The sequence below is a fragment of the Vigna radiata genome, chromosome 7, assembly GCF_000741045.1.
Source record: "Vigna radiata var. radiata cultivar VC1973A chromosome 7, Vradiata_ver6, whole genome shotgun sequence".
Lineage (NCBI taxonomy): Eukaryota > Viridiplantae > Streptophyta > Magnoliopsida > Fabales > Fabaceae > Vigna > Vigna radiata.
Window position 1 is genome coordinate 43483203 of NC_028357.1, and position 20476 is coordinate 43503678.

At 31.1% G+C, this 20476-nt stretch overlaps 3 protein-coding genes across 4 annotated transcripts; 1 reads left to right on the forward strand and 2 right to left on the reverse strand.

Annotated features, from left to right (window-relative positions):
• Positions 1–5883: 5883 nt before the first annotated feature.
• LOC106765492 (E3 ubiquitin-protein ligase RLIM) lies at positions 5884–9170 on the forward strand. Of its 2 annotated transcripts, none has more exons than XM_014650137.2 (6): positions 5884–6185; positions 7095–8093; positions 8203–8373; positions 8497–8639; positions 8731–8841; positions 8923–9170. In XM_014650137.2, exons 1-6 carry the CDS (start codon positions 6066–6068, stop codon positions 8999–9001), a joined length of 1623 nt encoding a protein of 540 aa, XP_014505623.1. In that variant the 5' UTR covers positions 5884–6065; the 3' UTR covers positions 9002–9170. The 2 variants fall into 2 exon arrangements, with proteins under 2 accessions (XP_014505623.1, XP_014505624.1); XM_014650138.2 differs by having other exon boundaries at positions 7192–8093.
• An 831-nt stretch (positions 9171–10001) lies between these two features.
• On the reverse strand, positions 10002–12544 carry LOC106767091. The gene is made up of 5 exons (XM_014651915.2): positions 11995–12544; positions 10935–11699; positions 10757–10836; positions 10605–10676; positions 10002–10510 (listed from the first exon to the last, which is right to left on the reverse strand). Exons 1-5 carry the CDS (start codon positions 12319–12321, stop codon positions 10273–10275), a joined length of 1482 nt encoding a protein of 493 aa, XP_014507401.1. The 5' UTR covers positions 12322–12544; the 3' UTR covers positions 10002–10272.
• Positions 12545–13329: 785 nt separating this feature from the next.
• Positions 13330–14076, reverse strand: LOC106767787. Its single transcript, XM_014652738.2, has 2 exons — positions 13804–14076; positions 13330–13715 (listed from the first exon to the last, which is right to left on the reverse strand). The coding sequence occupies exons 1-2, from the start codon at positions 13948–13950 to the stop codon at positions 13542–13544; spliced, it is 321 nt and encodes a 106-aa protein (XP_014508224.1). The 5' UTR covers positions 13951–14076; the 3' UTR covers positions 13330–13541.
• Positions 14077–20476: the final 6400 nt, after the last annotated feature.

Consider the following 20476-nt stretch of genomic DNA (forward strand, 5'->3'; position numbering starts at 1 on the left):
TATACCAACTCTTAACTTATATGTATATATTGAGAAACGAAACAACGTGTATGTTAGCCAAAAATTTAATCTAACGTCAAACTTAATAGTTTTAATACTTATAATATAATATAATATTATATATAATTTAACCTGTCAAGTTTTCATACTGTTATATATTCATATAAAAGTTATATATTATTATATAAAGTATGAGAATAACAGCAAATAATCATTTGATAAAATATTATAATATAATATACTAAGTTCATCCAGCAAATTATAAGACACAAACCGTTAATTCTATAAAAAGTAACTTTAATTCTAAAGGTTATCAAACATATTCTGAACAACTAGTACCCCATCCTTATTTCAATATCAAGTTTTTAATATTAAAAGTGATCCTTACACATATTTTCTATTAACCAAAATTTTTAACATTTCAACTTCATTTAATAATATTTTGTGTGTGTGTGTGTATATATATATATATATTACACTAATCCCATAAATAGTTACGAAACAGGAGACATATGTATCCTTATATTTTACTACTATTCAAACAGAAAATAGAGGAGAACTATCATCTTCTCATACCATATAACACTCCAAACATCAAATTACCTATTTCTCACCCCAATTTGTATATTATGCAAACACAAAAACACATGCCAATATGTATACAGTATTACAGAATCTAGTATGTCATAATATAATCAATTACCCAAAACAATTCAACATCAATTTAACAATTATTTCGTACTCAGATCATCAATACCCATATGACTAGAAAGGAATAGCAAGAAACATATCATTCATCACACACACAATTAAACATACTAGATAGCTCCCCTTACCTGGAAATTTCACAGCTCTATACCAAAGCTTGGTTCTACAGTATCCCGGGTCACACCGAACTTAGACTGCACCCGGCGAAATAACGATAGCCCAACCGGTTCAAGTTAAAGCTCTTGACGTTGCGGACGCTTGGGCACTTCCTAAACGAACATGCAATGGGTCAGCGAACTTGGAGGTTAGAGAGAAGGCAGGAGTTTTGGAGAACTCAGTCTTTCTAGAGAGAAGATCATTCTAAAAAGAAAAGTTGGTTCTGTTTTCTTTTCAAGAACTCAACATAATTATAAAACTATTTTCCTTATTACTAAAATACCCACTTCTTTAAACTTAATTAACTTTTTATCCATATTTTTTTTAATATAATTTTTATATATATAATCATGTCCTTACAATTTATATTTTTTTTCTTTAGTGAATAGGTTATTTGAGATAGTCTCTCGTTTTATCTTTATCTCTAATCTAATGTTGTGTTTTTCAAATATGATTGGCTGTTCATTCTCCTAAAAAAAACTATTTTAAAAAGCTTTTATATCTCTTGCGCGTGCCTCCGTTCTCCTACACTCTAACTTTCTCTCGAGCTTTTTCTTGAGTCTAAATTTCTTTTTTCTTAATTTTTGGTTGTTTAAATAATACATTTGAAAATATTAAAATTAGTGTTTTTGAAGATAATAGATAAATTATATAAAATAAAATAACAAAAAAGCTCCATCTCATGTTTCTCTTCTTGCTTAAAAAGTATCCGCAAAATAACATTTTGTTTGAAGTTTGACGTTGTTGATCTATCTTACCAATGTAAAAAAAATAAAAAATAAAAAATTATTCATAAATAATTTAAGTTTGCTTCTAAATTATAGATCCGTATTTCACCTTATCAGATACGATGAAAAATACCAAAATAGCAAAAATACGATGGATCAAAATAGCTAAAAAACATAGACACGGCAGTGTAAATACGATGGAAAATACCAACAGGCACTTTCAATAATACATCATACATATGTAGGATAAGCATATTTATTCATAAGCTCCATATCCATATCCATATGCATTACATCAGAAGCGATGGTCGTGGCGTGGAGGGGCCGGAGGGTGGTGGCCATGTGGTCCAGGAGCAGCTTGCGGCGGCGGAGCAGGTCCATGATTGGGTGGCCCGGGCTGGTGGTGAGGACCTGGACCGGACGGGCCACGGTGAGGTGATGGGCCGGGGGGGCGATGGTGAGGTGGTGGGCCGGGTGGGCCTGGCGGGGGAGGGTTTTGCATGTTTCTTCTCTTTGTTGGTGAATTGATTAAGCACACTGAAGCTGGAGGAAACCTTATATATTGAAAGCAATGATTTTTATTTCTATAAACTACAATTTTGGACCAAAGCAAATAACTTGTTCCTTATCTTCTAAGAATCTACTAGTCAATGTGTCGGTTTTGTTGTTAGTAGTTGAATAACTAACATTCATCTTATAGCACGCGAAGAATTTAAGCTCCACTTGCAGGTTTATATAGCTATAATAACAATTTACTAGTTTAAAATATAAAAGAATTTATTCAAATAAAAATTAATAAATAGGAATTTGATAATATTTTACCTAAATTTACATTTCAATAATAATTTCAACACAACTTATTGTCACCTACACGCTCCCGTAGTTTAGGACAAAAAAAAAAGTAGTACATTTTTTTTCTAAATTTAAGTATATTGAATTTGAATTGTTTGTATTTTAAAATTATTTCTAATTAGAAAAATAATTTAAATTTATTGAATCATTTAATTTTATTGTTTGAATCTAGTATTTCAATTTCCGTCAAATGCTAAAATTCTAAACACGACATAGGAGTGGAGTAGTTTAACCATTGTATATTTCAATAAGAAAAAATACAGCTTGCATCCACTAAAATGAAATCTCATCATATTAAGAAAACTTTATAAATTAGCAAATAACTTTCACCTTCATCTATACATAAAAAATACCAATCAAAAAATAATTTTTATAAGTTTCAGTTAAAATAAATTAACATACGTATGATGGAAATAATTTCACTGACATTGTTAAAAAAATTAATCTATTTGATAATAAAATGGTCATATATCTTACACATTCTAGGTTGCCTTAGTTTTGCCTAATTTAAATTTTTAGGAGACGAACAAAAATTGAAAAGAAAAAACATAGGTTTAATTATTTTGATAGTTCCTATTTTCTGGTGACTTTTTTCAATTGGGTTCCTCATTTTTTCTTTTTCTCAATTGGGTTCCTATTTTTGAAAAATTAAACCAATTAGGTCACTGTCGTACTAACACCGTTAAAAAGAGTGACACGTGTCAGCTCGTGATTTTTTTGAATTTTTTAAATATATTTTTAATTATTTTTATTTTTTTTCTTTTAAAAATAAATTTTGCCACGTGTCAAGTTGATATTGTGCCACGTAGCAATGACAGTGTGAGGTGGCACTGACAGTGCACGTGTCACTGTCATGTCATTGCGTTTGTTTCAATTTGGTCCTGTATATTTTGTTCTAATTTGGTCCTTGTATTTTTATTGTCTCAATTTAGTCCTAATTCTTTTAAAAATTTAAAAAAAATTGTTCCTTCCCAGATAAAATACGGTATGTATATTTTCCAAATTTTTTTCTTTAAATTTGTTTCTGATAAGCAAATTATTAGTAATGATGTATTTCAAATCGAAATATTTAACTCTAGAAACTTTTTATGAATTGTTGAGGAAGTATTGAGACTATTTACCTTCACAAAAATATTTATTATTGAGATGTTAACTTTTATAGGTTACTCATTCATATCATTTAGGTTAAATGATTTCTTGACTACCGTATAAATAAAAATGTGTCATATGTTAGTTTGTAATTTGTTTATTTTTCTAATAAAAAAATTAATTTGTATAAATTTCTTTGTAAAGATTTATATACAAATAAAATTTTGTTTGAACTTGGAGAGAAACAAAATTTTTAGTTTTTTTTAAAAAAAGGACTAAATTAAGACAAAATAAGAATTAAGTAACCAAATTGAGACAAATTAAAAATATAGGAGCCAAATTGAGACAAATCTAATGACACATGGTCTGATAGTGACACGTGGCACTGTCGGTGTCACCTCACATTGTCATTGTCATGTGGCTCAATATCAACTTGACACGTGGCAATTTAAAAAAAAAATAAAAAGTAAAAAATAAAAATTAAAAATATGTTAAAAAAATTCAAAAAATCACGAGCTGACACGTGTCATCTGTTAGTACGGAACTAACAACAGTGACCTAATGACTTCAATTTTTCAAAAATAGGAACCCAATTGAGAAAAAGAAAAAAATAAGAGACCTAATTAAAAAAAATCACCGAAAATAAAGACTATCAGAATAATTAAACTAAAAACATAAAACCCGTTAGCCTTATTTGAATATTTAGTACATAACCAACTTTTTTTATTACTTTGACCATTATTTTCAAACCATGTGTTGGATAGAAAACAGTTAACACAAAAGCAACGGTGTAGATCAATTTCGTTTCAAAAACATCACATGTACGGTTTTAACGGCTATAAAAATTAAAATAAAATAAAATAAAAATTAAACATTTTTTCGTTTTCTTTTGTCCCGTAAAAAATTTCCCCAAAACCACTACCAAATAACAACTATCTATTTATTAATTAATTAACAAGTTTTAAACACAATTTTTTTATCACATAACTTGACCCTCCAAGTACGAATTGAGTCAAGAAAGAACCGTAGAAAAGAAAAAGGATCTGAAAAAAGAAAAAAAAAAAAAGAGATAGTTTAGGTGACACGTTTGTAGAGTGAAAGAACATGTGACGTTGTACCCAATTTAAATTCAAACAAAGTAAGGAACAAATGGTTGGTCTGCTTATTCATCATTTATGGTAGAAAGAAGAAACGCGCAACTATGTTTTGCAGACAAAGTCAATAGTGTACCGTATACAACATTGTTACAAACCATTGTTTTTTTTGTTGTTTTTCTCTAAATTACTTGAAGTAACATTTTTTTGTTTTGATGAGCTTGGCAAATTATTATGCTCTATTATCACGCATCTCTCTTTATTGCGACCAATTACACAACAAAACAAAAAACAGACCACATTTTTACTTGCTCTGAGCTGTTTTGGATTTGGCTTTTTGGTTCTCCAATCTGTCTTCTGCTATTATCATTTGCCTCTTTTTCTTTTCATTTTATTTTCAAACTTAACATCATTTTAGCACCATCTCATTCATTACTTTCACTACTCTTGCATACATAATAATGATAATATATAATTCACCAATTCATATCTCTATTAACCTTTCAGACCCTCTAAATGAATCCTCCTCTTAAAATTTTATGTATTATTTCTTTGGAAGCTTTTCTTCTACTGTTAATAATAAATATCGTTAAAAATTATTTTGAAAATATAAACTATATTTTGAATATGAAATTTTTTAGCTTGTGGATATTTTTCAACATCTTTTCCTTTTCAACTTCATGGGCACTCTTTTTTCGGTGTAAAAGACTGATTTTTTTTTTTTTTTTACATTCGATAAAACTAACCATCATAAAATATATTTTCAAAGGCACAAAATTATTTTGATTATAGCCAATAATTGATATAACGAATTATACCTATAATTGATTATTAAATAAGTCTAAATTTTGCAGCTATTAAAAATACACAATAATAGACATAAGATTATTTCAGTTTATCCAATGTTTTTTAATTCTAGTTTCGATATCCAACTATGTTAAATAACACCGAAGAGAAACTTCTTATTTCTAAATAATTTCGTTCTACTTAAACAATATTTTATTTAAGGGTGTTTTCTGATTGAAAGTTTGATAGTGCAAACTCCAATGTATTTTAAAGAAGTGACAAAGAAGTTATACTTATAGTCTTCTTTGAGTCAAACTTGAGTTTTTTTTTTCACTTAAAAATACTAATAAATATTATTTATCATATTTTAAAACAGGTTTAGAAAAAAAAAAGATGATAAAATAAAGTAATAATATTAAAAAGACAATAAGAAAAACACTCTATGAGTATTTGAATTGAGAGCCCCCAAAGTAGGGAAATAATTGAAAATGAAGAAAAGCTCCAAGTTGGTATGCTTTCCATTGTGATGAAGCAATAAGCATCCACATCTTACATCTAGCTAGCAAGCAAGCTACTTGGTTGTGGTGTGTTCTTTCTGTGTCTCTAATCTTCTCTTCTCTTCTCTTCTCCTCTTTTCTCTCTCTTCAATACCATGGGTTCCTCCTCTAGTAGACCTGCCACTCGCCCTTCTGCTTCTTCTACTCACAGGGTCAACCGCTTCAGATTATCGTCTCTTCTATGTGGCACCTCCACCTCTCGCTCCATTCATCAGGTACCCTTCTCCGTCTTCCCCCAAAATCCTTTCTTCCACCCTCTTTCCTTAATACCCTTTTCCTTTTTCACGTTCTCTTACGCTTTTAAAATTCAAAAATTTGATTTTTCACATCTGGGATTCATCCATCTGATCCCTTTTCTTGATCACAGGGATAAATAAAAGTAAAGCATATCTGATATGTGTCTGTTTTCTTTAAAATCCGTTGTCTCCTTCTTTTTTTTTTCTGTGTAGTTGTAAATGCAAATTTAGTTTTTCAAAGGGCAAAGCCAATCGATTGAGCTTGACTTAGGGATAGAATTTTGTAGAAGTATTGCTTGTTTTTAGGTAGTTGTTTTCCTTTTTCGGAATTGCTTGTGTGAGATCATCTTTCATACATGAATTGATTGTCATAGTTGCTGGAGCTTTTAGAATCTGGTAATTTATCAATTGAATTGTACTGGTTGACGTATTTGTGCTTAAACAATGGAACTATCAGCTGTTGAAGCCTAATTGCCCGTTGTATCAATCATTGTCAGATTATTGGGTTTGGCTTATTGTTATTGTTTTCGCCGGGTGGTTTTAATGATTCAGTAAATGGTGCAAATCTCTAACATCTCTAAGATTTTGAATTCGCCATTCACTGGCTAGCAGTGACGCTCATTTACTTTGTGTTGATTCGTCTGAATTTTGGAGACGAGTTGGTCAATATTATTTTTTGCGCTTTTGAATCTATACAAGGATACATTCCAAAGATCATTTATGTTCTAGACTCATTGAATACTTTCGAGAGGAAAACATAACTTGTTAGTATTGTTTGAAATTCTGTGCACTAGCTATGTTAAATAGATGGTACAATTTGGGGAAGACTGTTTAAATAATTGAAGACAGGTTGATGCAGGAAGTGATATTCTTATATTGTGTTTTTAGATGGAAGAACATTCATCTGAACTTCAGGTTCATTTAGCAAGAAATTTTGATGGTGAAATTCATAAAGTCACTGAGGAATCATCTTTATCATGTACAGAAGCTAGAATTAGCTGCAGTCCCCCTGCTGAAACTTCAACTTCATCTGATATGAGAANCGAATTCCATGGGAATACTAGTGCTGGAAGTTCTTATCGAAACGTTGCAACACAGAGTCAGAGGGACTGCTTGTCTGAACACGAGGAGCAAGCCCCTCCTTGTCAGGTAAGTGCTGGTCATAGTGGTCGTGAATCATATAGTGATAGTAGCAACACAGCTAGTACTTCATTTGTAGCACAGCAGTCTTCAGATCCAGTCTCTGTAAATGTTTCTGCTAACAAGGATGTAGTTAATGACGTTAATAATCCAGTGGTTAGAGGTGGTGTCTCTCAAGTCTCTCACGAGACAGTGCATCAAAGAAGTTCATCCCCTCAGGAGCATGTGAATTTCAGTTCTGGGGAAATTTCTGTTGAGAATCACACTAGTGCATTCATATCTATCCAAAATTCTTCCAACTTTGTTTCTCAAGGTTCCAACTCAGCAGCAACTTCTCAAGGACCAGAAGAAGAACCATGTCGTGAGACAATACCTTCAGGTTTAGGTATTCTTGTATCCAATCGGGAAAGAGGAACAGGAAATGATAGTGTGCTTCAAGTTGACGTAGTCACAATATCTTCCAACATTTTGTCTGGAAGCAATGCCGATGCCAATGATCATGACGCGAGAAGGAATGGTAGAAGATTATTTTGGGATGCTTTTTCACGGCGTAGTTCTAGAAGGCTTGGTGACTCTCCAACCATTGTCTTCTCTACTGGAGGTGCCGATGATCCTGGATCTCAAGATCGATGGCTAGTTGATTTCGGTGGTGATTTGTCAAATGATGGAGTTGGAGGAGCTTCTGCATATATGGGCAGCAGAATTCACAGATTGAATGAACGAAGAATGCGGCACTCAAGATCTGAGGTGATTTTGAAAATTTGGAGCCTCAAACTGCTTATATCACCTACTTGGATTTGTTATCTGGGTTCATGACCCCTTTCATGTTGCTTAAGCTGTTTGATTACTTTTATAGATCTGGGATAGGCTTCGTGGCGGTTTTGACGAGATTGGGCGATGGAATTCATGTCCACTAGGACTCCATGCAGATGGCATGTGCTCATGTGAGTCTTCTCCAATGGCTGAGGAATCAAGCACTCGAGCAAGTATTTCAAGAATAGTCATGCTGGCCGAGGCTTTGTTTGAGGTTTCAACCTTCTCTCGTATTTACTGTTTGCTACTAGTTTTTCTTGCACTGTTTAAACTCTATACATCTTAAATTTTAGTTTTGGTAGTGCTGAAAGAAGTCATCTGGTGTTGTGGATTGCAGGTTTTAGATGAAATCCATCGGCAACCGGGATCACTGTCTCTATCTATGGTCTCACTCCCTGCCCCTGAATCAATTGTTGATTCCTTTCCCCTGAAATCTCACAAAAAGGTTGAAATGGCTGATGGAGGCAATGATGTTGAACAGTAAGGGTCATAATCCTATAGTTGTGACAATCAAGTATATGTTTTTTTTTTTTTTTTACAATTTCTCAAACATTAGTTTTGAATATGATAGATGTTACATATGTCTGGCGGAGTACGAAGAAGGGGACCAAATACGAGTTCTTCCTTGTCTCCATGAGTATCACATGTCATGTGTGGATAAGTGGCTTAAAGAAATACACGGGTACTGTCATTATAACCAAAACTGGTATTCTTTTATCATTCTTTTTTAGATAATAACTTCTCTACCATTCCTCTTATGCAGTGTATGTCCTCTGTGCCGTGGCAATGTCTGTGGAGGGTTCACTGAGTCTTCTGCCAACTCAGAAGTGCAATCTCACTGAAATTGTACATAAAATGTAAATATTTAAATTTAGACCAAGCTTCCATTTGGGTCCTCTTAAAGATACAAACTTGACATCAACATTGTTCAAGCTATTGTCATACATAAACTTCACCAAGAGACTGTTTTGGTGTCACCGAAAATCTCCAAAGGACTAATTTGACATCACAGATCTTTAAGAGACTAAATCAATACGAACTATACCTTAGAATAGCTAAAAACAATGGCTTAAAGCATATTCGGCCACTGCCAATGATATGCATAAAACATTTTTAGAGTCTGGAGTACAAAGTCAGATTTTTATGATCATCCCGTAGTCTTATTTTTCTAGCACATATTCATATGACACAGCTGATTTATACTGTGTCTGGAACTTTATTTTTCATTTTCCATTCATTGAACCGAAGGAACAAAACAAAAGGGAATGGAGTTTGTCACTTCAATAGAAAACTAAAGAATGGAAAATTAATGTGATGATTTTTCAGTTTTGTTCTTCATTTATGGGAAAACATAAACACAGTTCTGGTCCAAATTTTAATTAATCAAAAAATATTTTCTGATACTTTTTAATTATGTATGTGCATTTCACAGGCTATTTCTGTAATTAGTTAAACTTTTCCTTCAATCTTCTAAAAGTTATATATCTGCATTTTCTTTCTATACTTAATTTTATCAATTGTTTGTCCTTTTGAGTTTCTGCTTTTCTATATTTATCCCTAAATTTAATCTTTTTTTTTTTTGTAAAGAATTTGTGAATCGTTAACAATAGTCTTATTTTAATTATAAATTGTTCATCCGAAAAGGAAAATGACTTAAATATTCAAAGATATTCATTTATTTAAAATATCAATTATATATAAAACATCATCGGTCTTATACAATAAATGTATTAGAATATGTTATAAAACCTTAAACTTTATAAACTGTTCATTGCAAATAAAAAACATAATTTTTATGTTCGAAGATATTTGTTATAAAAAAATATATATAATGCATAAATTTTAATATGCTGCACTTTTAAATGTGTATTAGAAGTTTGAATGGGACAAGTTTTACAATGATGAAATAATTATATCCTAAATTAACAAAGTAATCTTTGGTTTATCACCAGAAATGCAGGATTATATAGAGTAGAAACATTGATAGCCTTGGCTGAAAGTAGGTTATCGACAATAGAGACAGTAATTACAAATTATAGGTTTTTTTGTCTCAAATACAACGGATACTCTACGGACGAGCTTCGTAGAGAGGAAGCATGATCCAGACCTTAAACTAAGCAAAACCATGAGAAAATGGATTGATGTTACTGCTGCGAACTGAGTTTGCACGGTGCCCAAAAGGGTTTGGGTGAGTGTTTTCGTCATTGTCAAATGTTGTTGTTGTCCAGCGCCTAGAGTTGCTGTGTCGTTCTCTAGCAACGTTCCGCATGTTCTCCATTTCCGCAACATGGTCTTTGAATTCTTTCTTCACAACGTCCAGCACAACATCACCATATCGGTCACACCAAGATCTTCAATTTCAAAATTACATAAAATCAAGTTATCCAGTGCTGAAAATTCAACGTTTTCAACGTATATGAAGAGGGGTTTGTGTTGTTGACTCACTTGGGAAAGTAGTTTTTCAACTCAGCCTTGTCCACTGGAATTCTGGTAGAAATTGCTTCGATCTGATCATTACTGTTTGTACAAGTAACTTGTCAAGTTTCATATTTAACAAAAAGCTAAGAAAAATGAAATACGTATGAGATTGTACTAACGAAAATTTAAGATGTGGGTTTGTGCTGCTGAGTTCTGTCTGAATTCTAGACAACTCCTTTTTTATCTTGTCTCCCAAAACCTGTTTATGGTGTACAAAAGATTTTGCATTACATGCCTAAAATCAACTGAATAAGGAAATGAGATTCATGGATCGAAAGGAAGGGAGGATTGTGAAACCTTATCTATGAAAAAATCAGATGGAGAACCATCAGAATGCAACTTCTTCTTCATTAACTTGGTGTCTGGTCCCTCCCCAAATCCCTTTGCAAAGGGACCTGAAAAGGCCTCATTATCTGACCTCTCATTATGTGACAAAGAACATGTCTCATCTTCTGACTCATTTCTCTTCCATTTCTTGAATCCTTCAAACCCCCATTGCTTTTTGACCGATTTCCCTGATCTTTGACCTTGCTCAGCATCACCACCACCATGTGTCCCTTTTTGCTCCTTATGAAACAAAGACCTAAATGGTTTCCTCTTTAACTTCTCCAAACCACTACTCTCCTTAACTGCTTCTGGAGGCTCACTTTCCTCCATAAGAATTGAACCTCCTTCACTCTGTGCTCCCTTTGTTTGACCATCCCAGAAAGGGTTTTCATTTTTTGCAGACAAAGAAGGTGAATCAAATATGCTCTTTTCTGTCCCATTTTTCCCAGCTCTGCCAAAGCCAAAAACCGAGGCAGCTCCTTTAATCTGCTTCATCGATGATCCCTGATTAGATCTGCTCTTACAACCCAAATTCTCTTTGTTCACAGAGCATTTCTCATCCTTCAAGTCAATCACCGACCACTCTTCTTCCAAATTCTCTTTTGACTCCTTAGTCTTTGCCACTATCACATCCCTGGCTTCAATCTGAGCTCCTTGAGCCGCCAGCCTCTGAAGCAATGGCCTCTTAGAAGAATGGTATTCCTCTTCAGAAATGCACTTCGCATACAGAAGTTCCTGGTGACAAAGAAAAATCCAAGTTTCAACAAACATTTTGCAATATTGATAGTGAATTTTAACTTTGTAAAAATGCATGTTTTAATGTTTCATATAACCCAAATAATTACCTAAACTATTTCATTCAAAATCAATTCTAGATCTATAATCAATGGCTCAACACAAAATCAAATATGCGAACATTTACCTAAAACCACTCTAAACCTGATACTAAATTATCTATCGTGAATCCAAACTGAAAAAGATCCAAAGATTTGCTTTCTTTCATTGAAAATTTACTCTGATTCAAACTGACCTGGAGAAAGAGAAGCTTGTCTCTCACTATAACAGGGTGTTCTTGTTCTGGAGGAGAAACAATGAGGGTGTCTAGCAAGTGAATTCTGAAGGCAGAAACCTCAGATTCAGCCACAATGCCTTCTTTGTGGAGACCCATCAAGTTTAACACCTGGTGGAAAGAGTCTTGCTGCCATTTAAGGTTGTCCGATTGCAACTTGGACAATTTGTGTTCTGCTGCAGGTAATGGTCGTTTCTTGAAGCTAAAAGGAAGAATGGTCTTACACAGCGAGGTGATGGAGTCATGGAGGGTTGAGTAGTAAGTGGGCGTGTAATAGGAGTACACCATTATGGATTGATGAAGTTACAAGAAAGTCTCTGAACAGAGAATGTGACTTTTGTGGCAAAAGAGTGATGATGTTTTTAGTTTTGTAGAAGTTGAAGAAGGTGTCTGAAATTATGAATTCCTCAGATTTTGAATTTTCGAAGAATACTATAAACAGCCACTTCATGCTACAATTACAAACTAGCCGTTGTGAATGTGAAAGAAACACCTATGCATGTGACCAGTCCCAATTTGTTCTCATTAATTATTGTTTTCCTTTTCATAATGGAATAAAAATAAGTTATTTTTTACATTGTTTTACTGAAAATAATATTTTTTTAAATTTTTTTTACAGCATTTAATCAAATTTTTTTACTGTTACTATCTTTTCCTTTTGGTTGACTGCTTCATGAAAATATATATATATATATATATATATATATATATATATATATGCATTTTTTATACATGTAAGATACATAATATAATTATCAATGAATATGAGATATTATTTGTGAATGGGGGTATCTTTTAATAAAACTTTTGTTTTACTTATTAATAAATATATTGATTTGCTCTTTATAATAACTCCGCCATTTTTAAAATATTACACATCAGTAAAACTTTTGTATTACTTATGGAAAATTCATTTAAAAAGTAACAAAGTTATAATTAAATTCATATATTTATTAAATATTAAAATAAAATATGATAAACTAATTTTGAAAGTACTAATATTAATAGAAATCAAATTTATAAATTCCAAAATCTTATGTAACTCTTATAGTTCATATTCTAATGTTTCATTATTTGGAAGTAGGGGTGATAAAAAAAATCAAGTTTAGCAGTTAATCCGATGGATAAATTAAAAAAAAAAAAATGTATCAAGATAGTATTTTTAATTCGAGTGTTTGAACCAACTCAGTCTACTAAGTGGGTCAAGTTGGATCAACCTGGTTTCATTAAAAAAATTAAATTTATATCGTGACATTTTATATTAAAAAAGTTTAAATTTTCTGAAATAATGATAAATAAATTGAACAGTGAGTTCTATATTGTCAAAAACCTACGTGGAAACTACCAAACCCATATTTTTCAACCATCTCGAACATAAAAACAAATAACACAGCATAAATTTGATGCAATCAATCTAAGAAGTGGTACAACATCTTCACATATTTTTGGATAATTTGCTTTTTTCTCTTTGTGGTAATGAAAATCTGAGAAACTAAAAAGAATAAATTTCATCTTAATTTGGTTTGCGTTGGTCGGAGAAAGTATCGAAAAAGGCTTTTGCTTTGTGGTGTGTTTTCTGTTCTGAGATATGCTGCAAACTTCTGATCTAATCTGCGCTTGGCTTCCAGTGCTGCTACTCCCAGATTTTCATCTGGGTCTGTCTGATTCACCGTGTTCCTTTCCTGATTCAATTCAAACATCAAATCCCATTAATCACAGACAGAGAGGGGGAAAAAGATACGAAAAATAAGAAATAAAAGTGATACGAACCAATAGAGAGAAAGAAGAAAGAGGAGATTGGAGCTTCCTGTTAGCATACAAACACAGAGAAGAACCACTGATGAAATCACGAGAAGAACCGTTGCTATGCAATCGTCTTCTTCGAGCACTTTCAACTCCTGGAAGCATGCCAGACATGATTTCGATTGCAACAATGCTGTCAAACAACTTCTCTCTTTCTTCAAATCTAATCAAATCTTAATAACGACAATAAATACAAGATGGGGTTTCGTAAGTTTCTAGGAAACCAAGGACCGCTGTCCTCGAACTTTCCTTGCACCTTCATTCTATATGTGCTGTCCACCTAACTAGTCAGACTAATATAATACAATATTAATTATTTATAAATGGTTACTATTTTATAAATAAGTTGTGTGATTTTTTTTAAGAAATTTTTTCTAAAAAGTTGTGCTTTTACAACATTTTAGTTAATGTAAATTGAAAAGCTAACTAGAACTTGAAACAATTTTTGGTGAAGTTAAAGTAATTCTACATTAAAAGAAATATTTATTGAAGAGACTTTCAATAAGAGCTGCTCCTTATGAAAAAAAAAAAAAAAAAAATAAGAGAAAGCCAGTCAATTACATTTGGGCGAAAAATTCGGTCCAGTCTTAAATCAAACTATTCACGAAAACAAGGCCCGTTAGGCCCACTCTAAACTGAATACTTTTTGAGTTGGATTTCATTTCCCTCACGAATCATGTATAAATTTCTACATTTCAAAACCTCTTGTCAATAAAAATACAGAGAACATTTCATGTCCATCAATGATCTACTTGGTTATAAGATAAATGAACTAAACAATATTAATGATACATTGGTTCGTATTAAGTCTAATCTTCAAAGAATCATGCTATTATATAAAAAATAGATAAATAATGAAATCTCTTAGAATTATTTTTCGCCAACATTTTAAAGATCTTACATATGAAAAATATTTTTAAAATATTTTTATCACTTAAATAATTTTAAAAGATAATTAAAAATAAATATATAAATATCTTACCAATTTCTTTTATCTTTTTATTATATTTAATTTTATGTTTTATTATTTATAAATATTAAATATTATGTTTTATAAAAATAAATAAAAGTTTACCTAATTTAATTTTCATACATTTCTAATTATATACTCCAATTAATTTTAAAAAAGTTTAAAAAAATTTGGGAGACATGGCCCCTCTTGAATATCATATATAAATAATTTTTTATTTGTTCTTATGTTAGTAAAGCAACATTGATTATTTAAAATAATTTATTATTAAATAGACATATGAAAGTAATTAAAATTGAATCGTTTATTTTAAACCGAAAATAAATTACGATAAAAATATGATAAAAGAAAAAGAGGGCAGCCTAATAAATTTGCAACACACTTTGATGCCAAAAATGAAATACATGAACGAGGAAATGAAGAAAGGTAGAGAAGGTAATCATTAATAAATTAATTGAATAACTGATTTTATTTTATTTGGATGACATACTTCATTGAGAAATCTGGAATAGAACTATGATTGAACATATTTACTCAAAAATAAATAAAATTATGTGGATTTTTTTACTCAATTTCTGAAATGTTTTCAATTTGAATGAAACAAATAAAAAGTTTTTGCTAAACTTATTAGAAAATATTCAAAATTAAAAATATCAACAAAAGAATTTAACATAAAACTACTTTTATAAGACGATGATGTTTTAAGTACACATGAACGAAAAAAGGTTTTGAGATTAAAATTTAAGAACAAATTGAGTAAAATATATGATAAAAAATGTAAAAAAAAAAACAGAGAGAAAAATTATAAAATGCAAACCATTCAACAATTTAAATTTAAATATAACATGCAATGAAAAAGGATAAAATAATGAATTACGAAGGAGAAGAAATAAAAAATTGTATGTAGTATATAAGAAGTCACAGTTTCTTTTTATCATTTTTATGTTTGGCTTTTACATTTTATTTTATGTTTTATTGAATGGTTTTCATCATACTATTAGCTTAATATAACTTCTGTCTCAATTAATAAACGAATAACTTATGATGTTTAGAATGGTATACTTTTTTTAATGACTTGATGAATCCAAATATAATTTTCTTAACCACCTAATTACATACGATATGAAACAAAGTTAACAACTTTCAGCTTAGATAAGAAGTATAAAATTTTCCTAAAATTTTCTAAATTTTTCAGAATAGAAAGTTCAAAATATTCTACCACACAGTACATGTAGATATACATATATTTCTAAATATTTCTAATATCAAAATATGGGACATCCCTTGCATCTTTTACATCTCTAATATCTATACTATTGGACACAACAATCTTATACATTATCTTCTATTCGTGTGCATGGCATGATCTTGGCAGATGGACAACAAACCACAAACAATACATAATTGTAAGCTTATTTACTTTTATAAGTTTCAACATATAAAGATTATAATTAAAACAAATTTTAACAAATTGATCATTAGATTTTTAAATCATTTAATTGAAAGAAGCAATTTGTTAAGTAATTGACATTATCCAAATTCAATCTATGGAACATATATTTTAATACACGTTAAGTTACGTACCTATCTTAATTTTCTATAATAGACTCTAGCAAAATAATTATTGTGACTTCACTTGGTTTACATATTATGACAAAGTTAATTCTTTTTTTTTATCGTCAAATTGATTATACTCCAAACCAAAGTCTCCTTATATAAATCTCATTCAACTCTCATTATCCAAACTTCAGTCTTCATATGAATTTATGATTTTAGTAAAGTTAAAATTACTCAAAATCAAGACTTACACTCAGTGCATATATAACACGCATAAACGAAACAATGCTACTTAGTCTTATTTTCATTCATAACATAACATACAAGAAAAATCTTCATATATCATAAAACATCAATAATTCCAATATTCAAAACCTTAAACACAACACATTCACACTAAGCGTAGGAAGCAACACCCAGTGTCTACAAGTTGCTGAGATTATTACAGCTCTTTGTCAAATGAGTGCTTAACGATCCTTGTAGCATTGAACGCCAAATCCATTGAAGCTTAGTATGAAGTGAGTGTCCAATGATGTTTAGACAGCATCCAACCCTAAGAACTCCTAAAACTCATTGTTTAGAGGACACTAAAAAATACTTTAGTGGCACTTGGTGTTATGAACCCTTGGAGCTCGATACTGAGAGGATGTCTGATAATACCCAAGCTATCCTCAACCCAATATCAATAACTATATTTCAATTTTTATGAAACTATAATTTGATTCAATAGGCCATCTAAGTAAGTTTTCCTTTCTTGAAATTTTAAATAAGTTTCAATTTTTTTCAAAACATCTGGATAATATCATTTAACCAATTTGATAACATCATCCTTCAAAAATTCATATTTAAATCACATTTCAAAATCAATTAAGAAATCATTCAATTCATTCACACTCATCAATCACACACATATTTCTACTTGAACAAAACAAAAAATAAGTTTTTTTTACTTTTAAAATAATTCTCTTAGAATTAAACTATTTCTTAAAACTCTATTTCTCACACGATAATCTAATTATATGAAGAAAACTTCAATTAAAAATATAAGTATAATCCTGTTATATAAGACAAACATATATGATAATCATTTTATCTCAAAGAAATGAAAAAAGAGATTAAAATTCTGAAAAAAAAGTTCACATAAAATTTTGAAAAATAATATTTTTATAAAATAAAACTCAATTAATACAAATTTAATTTATAATTTTGACGTTTTATCAATAAAATAATCAAAATTTATCTTTTAAAAATACATTCTTATATTTTGAACCTTTTATTAATAAAATAAGCGAAAGCATATTTTTAAATTAACACTAGACTATTTGTTAAGTTTATACAACTCTTACTTTAATACTTATAAAAATGTTTTTATAATTTTATCTATACTTGTATTATTATTATTGGCCGGTTTAAAATGGAATTTAATTGTAATATTTTATTATTCTGAAAATCCAAATTGTTAGTATAGTTACAATAATTAAGTATTGAATTTTATAGTTTTGGGCAACAGCCCATTGGAAATGGTGTCAGAGTAGAGAGACATCAACCTTTTGAATAAGAAAAAGGTTGTTCTGACAGAAAAAGAATCTTAAAAGGAAAATGGGTATAAAAGAGTATAAAGGCGAAAAGAAAAAAGCTTTTCCACTATAGACAAGTCTTGGATAAACGTTATGATTGTGCAAATGCAATCTCATACTAATTTCTGATGGTCAAGAATACGATGTTTCCATATACTAATTGACGTAAATAGCCTCCTCAAAAACGCGTTAGTGCGTCTCTCTTCCCAAGATGCACACTTCTTTCCCGTGACCACCCTCTGCAACCTCTCTGTCCTTTATCGTCATTTTTTCTCTACGCTCTTTCCCTCACTCTCACCTATTTAGTTATCTTTCGTATTCTCTCTTCGTTGCGTTACACAACTTTCATCGCTCTCTCGCTCGTCTTCATGGCGGAAGAAGAATCCACACCTGGATCACCTCACTCTTTCAAGAACAGGCTCAGATTCTCCCTCTGTTTCTCCTGCTGCTTCCCTCACACGCGCGTCAGGCCCAAAATCGTTCGGAGCGCGTCTCTCCACAACAAGCCTCGCACCTCCGATTTCCCCTTCCCGCACCTGAAGGAAAAGTGCTGCAACTTTATCAACCGCATCGGTGGCCGCCACCGCCGCCGCCACTCCGCTGACTTCCAATACGACGCGCTCAGCTACGCACTCAACTTCGAAGACGACGCCTCGGACGAGAGGTCCGTCGACGAACTCAAGAGCTTCTCCGCCAGATTGCCGGCGTCTCCGCCGCCGAAGACCTCACCGTAACCATCTCAACGTGAATCGGCGGTTGCAGCGATAGATCTGAGAATGCGACGACAGGAAGCGAAGCGGCGGTTGCGGCGTCGTTTTGGAATAGTTTTTGTCCTGTTGTTTAATTCGCTTTTTTGTAGATAACGTCATCGTGAGATCCACCAACGGAAAAGTGCAATATGCAAAGAAGAGGATCATGAAAAGGCAAAAAATAAAAAATAAAAAAAAGGTTAAGAGTGCGAAAGTGATGATGATGGCGTGTTTTTTCACTTCCACCCTCACTGTTTTGTTTGTTAGTGTTGGATATTTTTTGTGCATTGAAATTTGAGAAAACATTGTGAACTCTGAAGCAGAGATATGGCGGATTCCTAACTGAATCTCTGACAGATGACGACACTATTCTCTTTTGTCTTCTTCTTGTTGCAAACGGTTTTGGGGACTTTGCCAGACTCGGATTTCCATGATTTATTTCTTTCATTTTTTTTTCCTGAAAAATGCTTTCCCCACCAATCGACCATATTTTGTAGTTATTAAAAAAACTGAGAATATTTTTTAGGAAAATCGTAATTCTTTTGACACAATCTAAGAATAGTATTTTGTTAATCCCTTAATATGTAAAAATAGAAAAATTATTATACACGATAAGCATTAACCCAGGTTAAAAGATTGTAATTAAGGTGACGCACTTTAAAATTTTAAGTATTGTAATTTCAAGTTTTCTTTATCACCCTTAAAAAATGTCTTCAATCACACTTGACTTCATCAGATAAACACCGATTCAGTGAACATGGGTGGCAAATACCGATTAAACTTTCGAACAAAATGGTGATTGATGAACGATGCTGTTGAATAACAAGGCTAACTGATTTAACTATTTTTTTAAGGAAAATGTTCAACGTAAACTTTTAAATAATAAAAAAATGGAAAAAATATCTATATAATTTAGAAAATATTTTTTTTTTCAATCAAATCTTGTGTTTTTAACATTATTTGCTATCAATAAACTAGTTACTTTTCATTAATGTATATGTTTTGGTTATAATTCATATGGTCCCTAATAGTGAATACACAATTATCCCATAAGTATAAACTATATAAAAATACAAGTGGCTGGTTTTTATAATGTAAATAAATAAATATTAAATTATAAAAAAAATTATTTGATGTACACTAAATATATTATTATTGTTATTATCTTAACTAAAATTATTTATATAAATTAATTTTATAAAATAAATTATATAATCTTCTCTTAATTAAATTTTTGGTGAACCAGCCTCTGAATCCATCTATAACAACAGTGATATTTTCCAGTTTATTATTCGAATGCTCTTTCTCTCTCTCTCGTTGCATTGTAAGAAGCTTCGTATTTTCAGAGGCTTGTGGTTTCTGGGTTATCAGTCTGATGATACTCATTGGGCCCAGAAGAGATTCATTTCATTACTCGATTGCTTCATTTTGCACCCCGGTAATTTCTATATGCACCTTTATAGGGTTGTGTGAAATACCAAATTATCGTTAAATTCTCACTCTTCTCTCTCGCTGCACCTCCTCTCATTCTTTTATTTTTTGGAGTTTTGATATAAGCTGTGTAATGCTTCAAAATTGTTTTTCCATAAATTTACTAAATTGAGTGATTTGATAATAGTTTTTGGATAGTATAATTTTAAAGTGTCCTTTTGAAAAACTTAATTTTTTATATTGTTAATACAAGAACTTCAACTTAAAAATTTGTGCCGCTAAAAGTAATATATATATATATATATATATATAATTATTTAACTCCAGTCTTAGTTTGTGTTTTACTAAAAGTAATA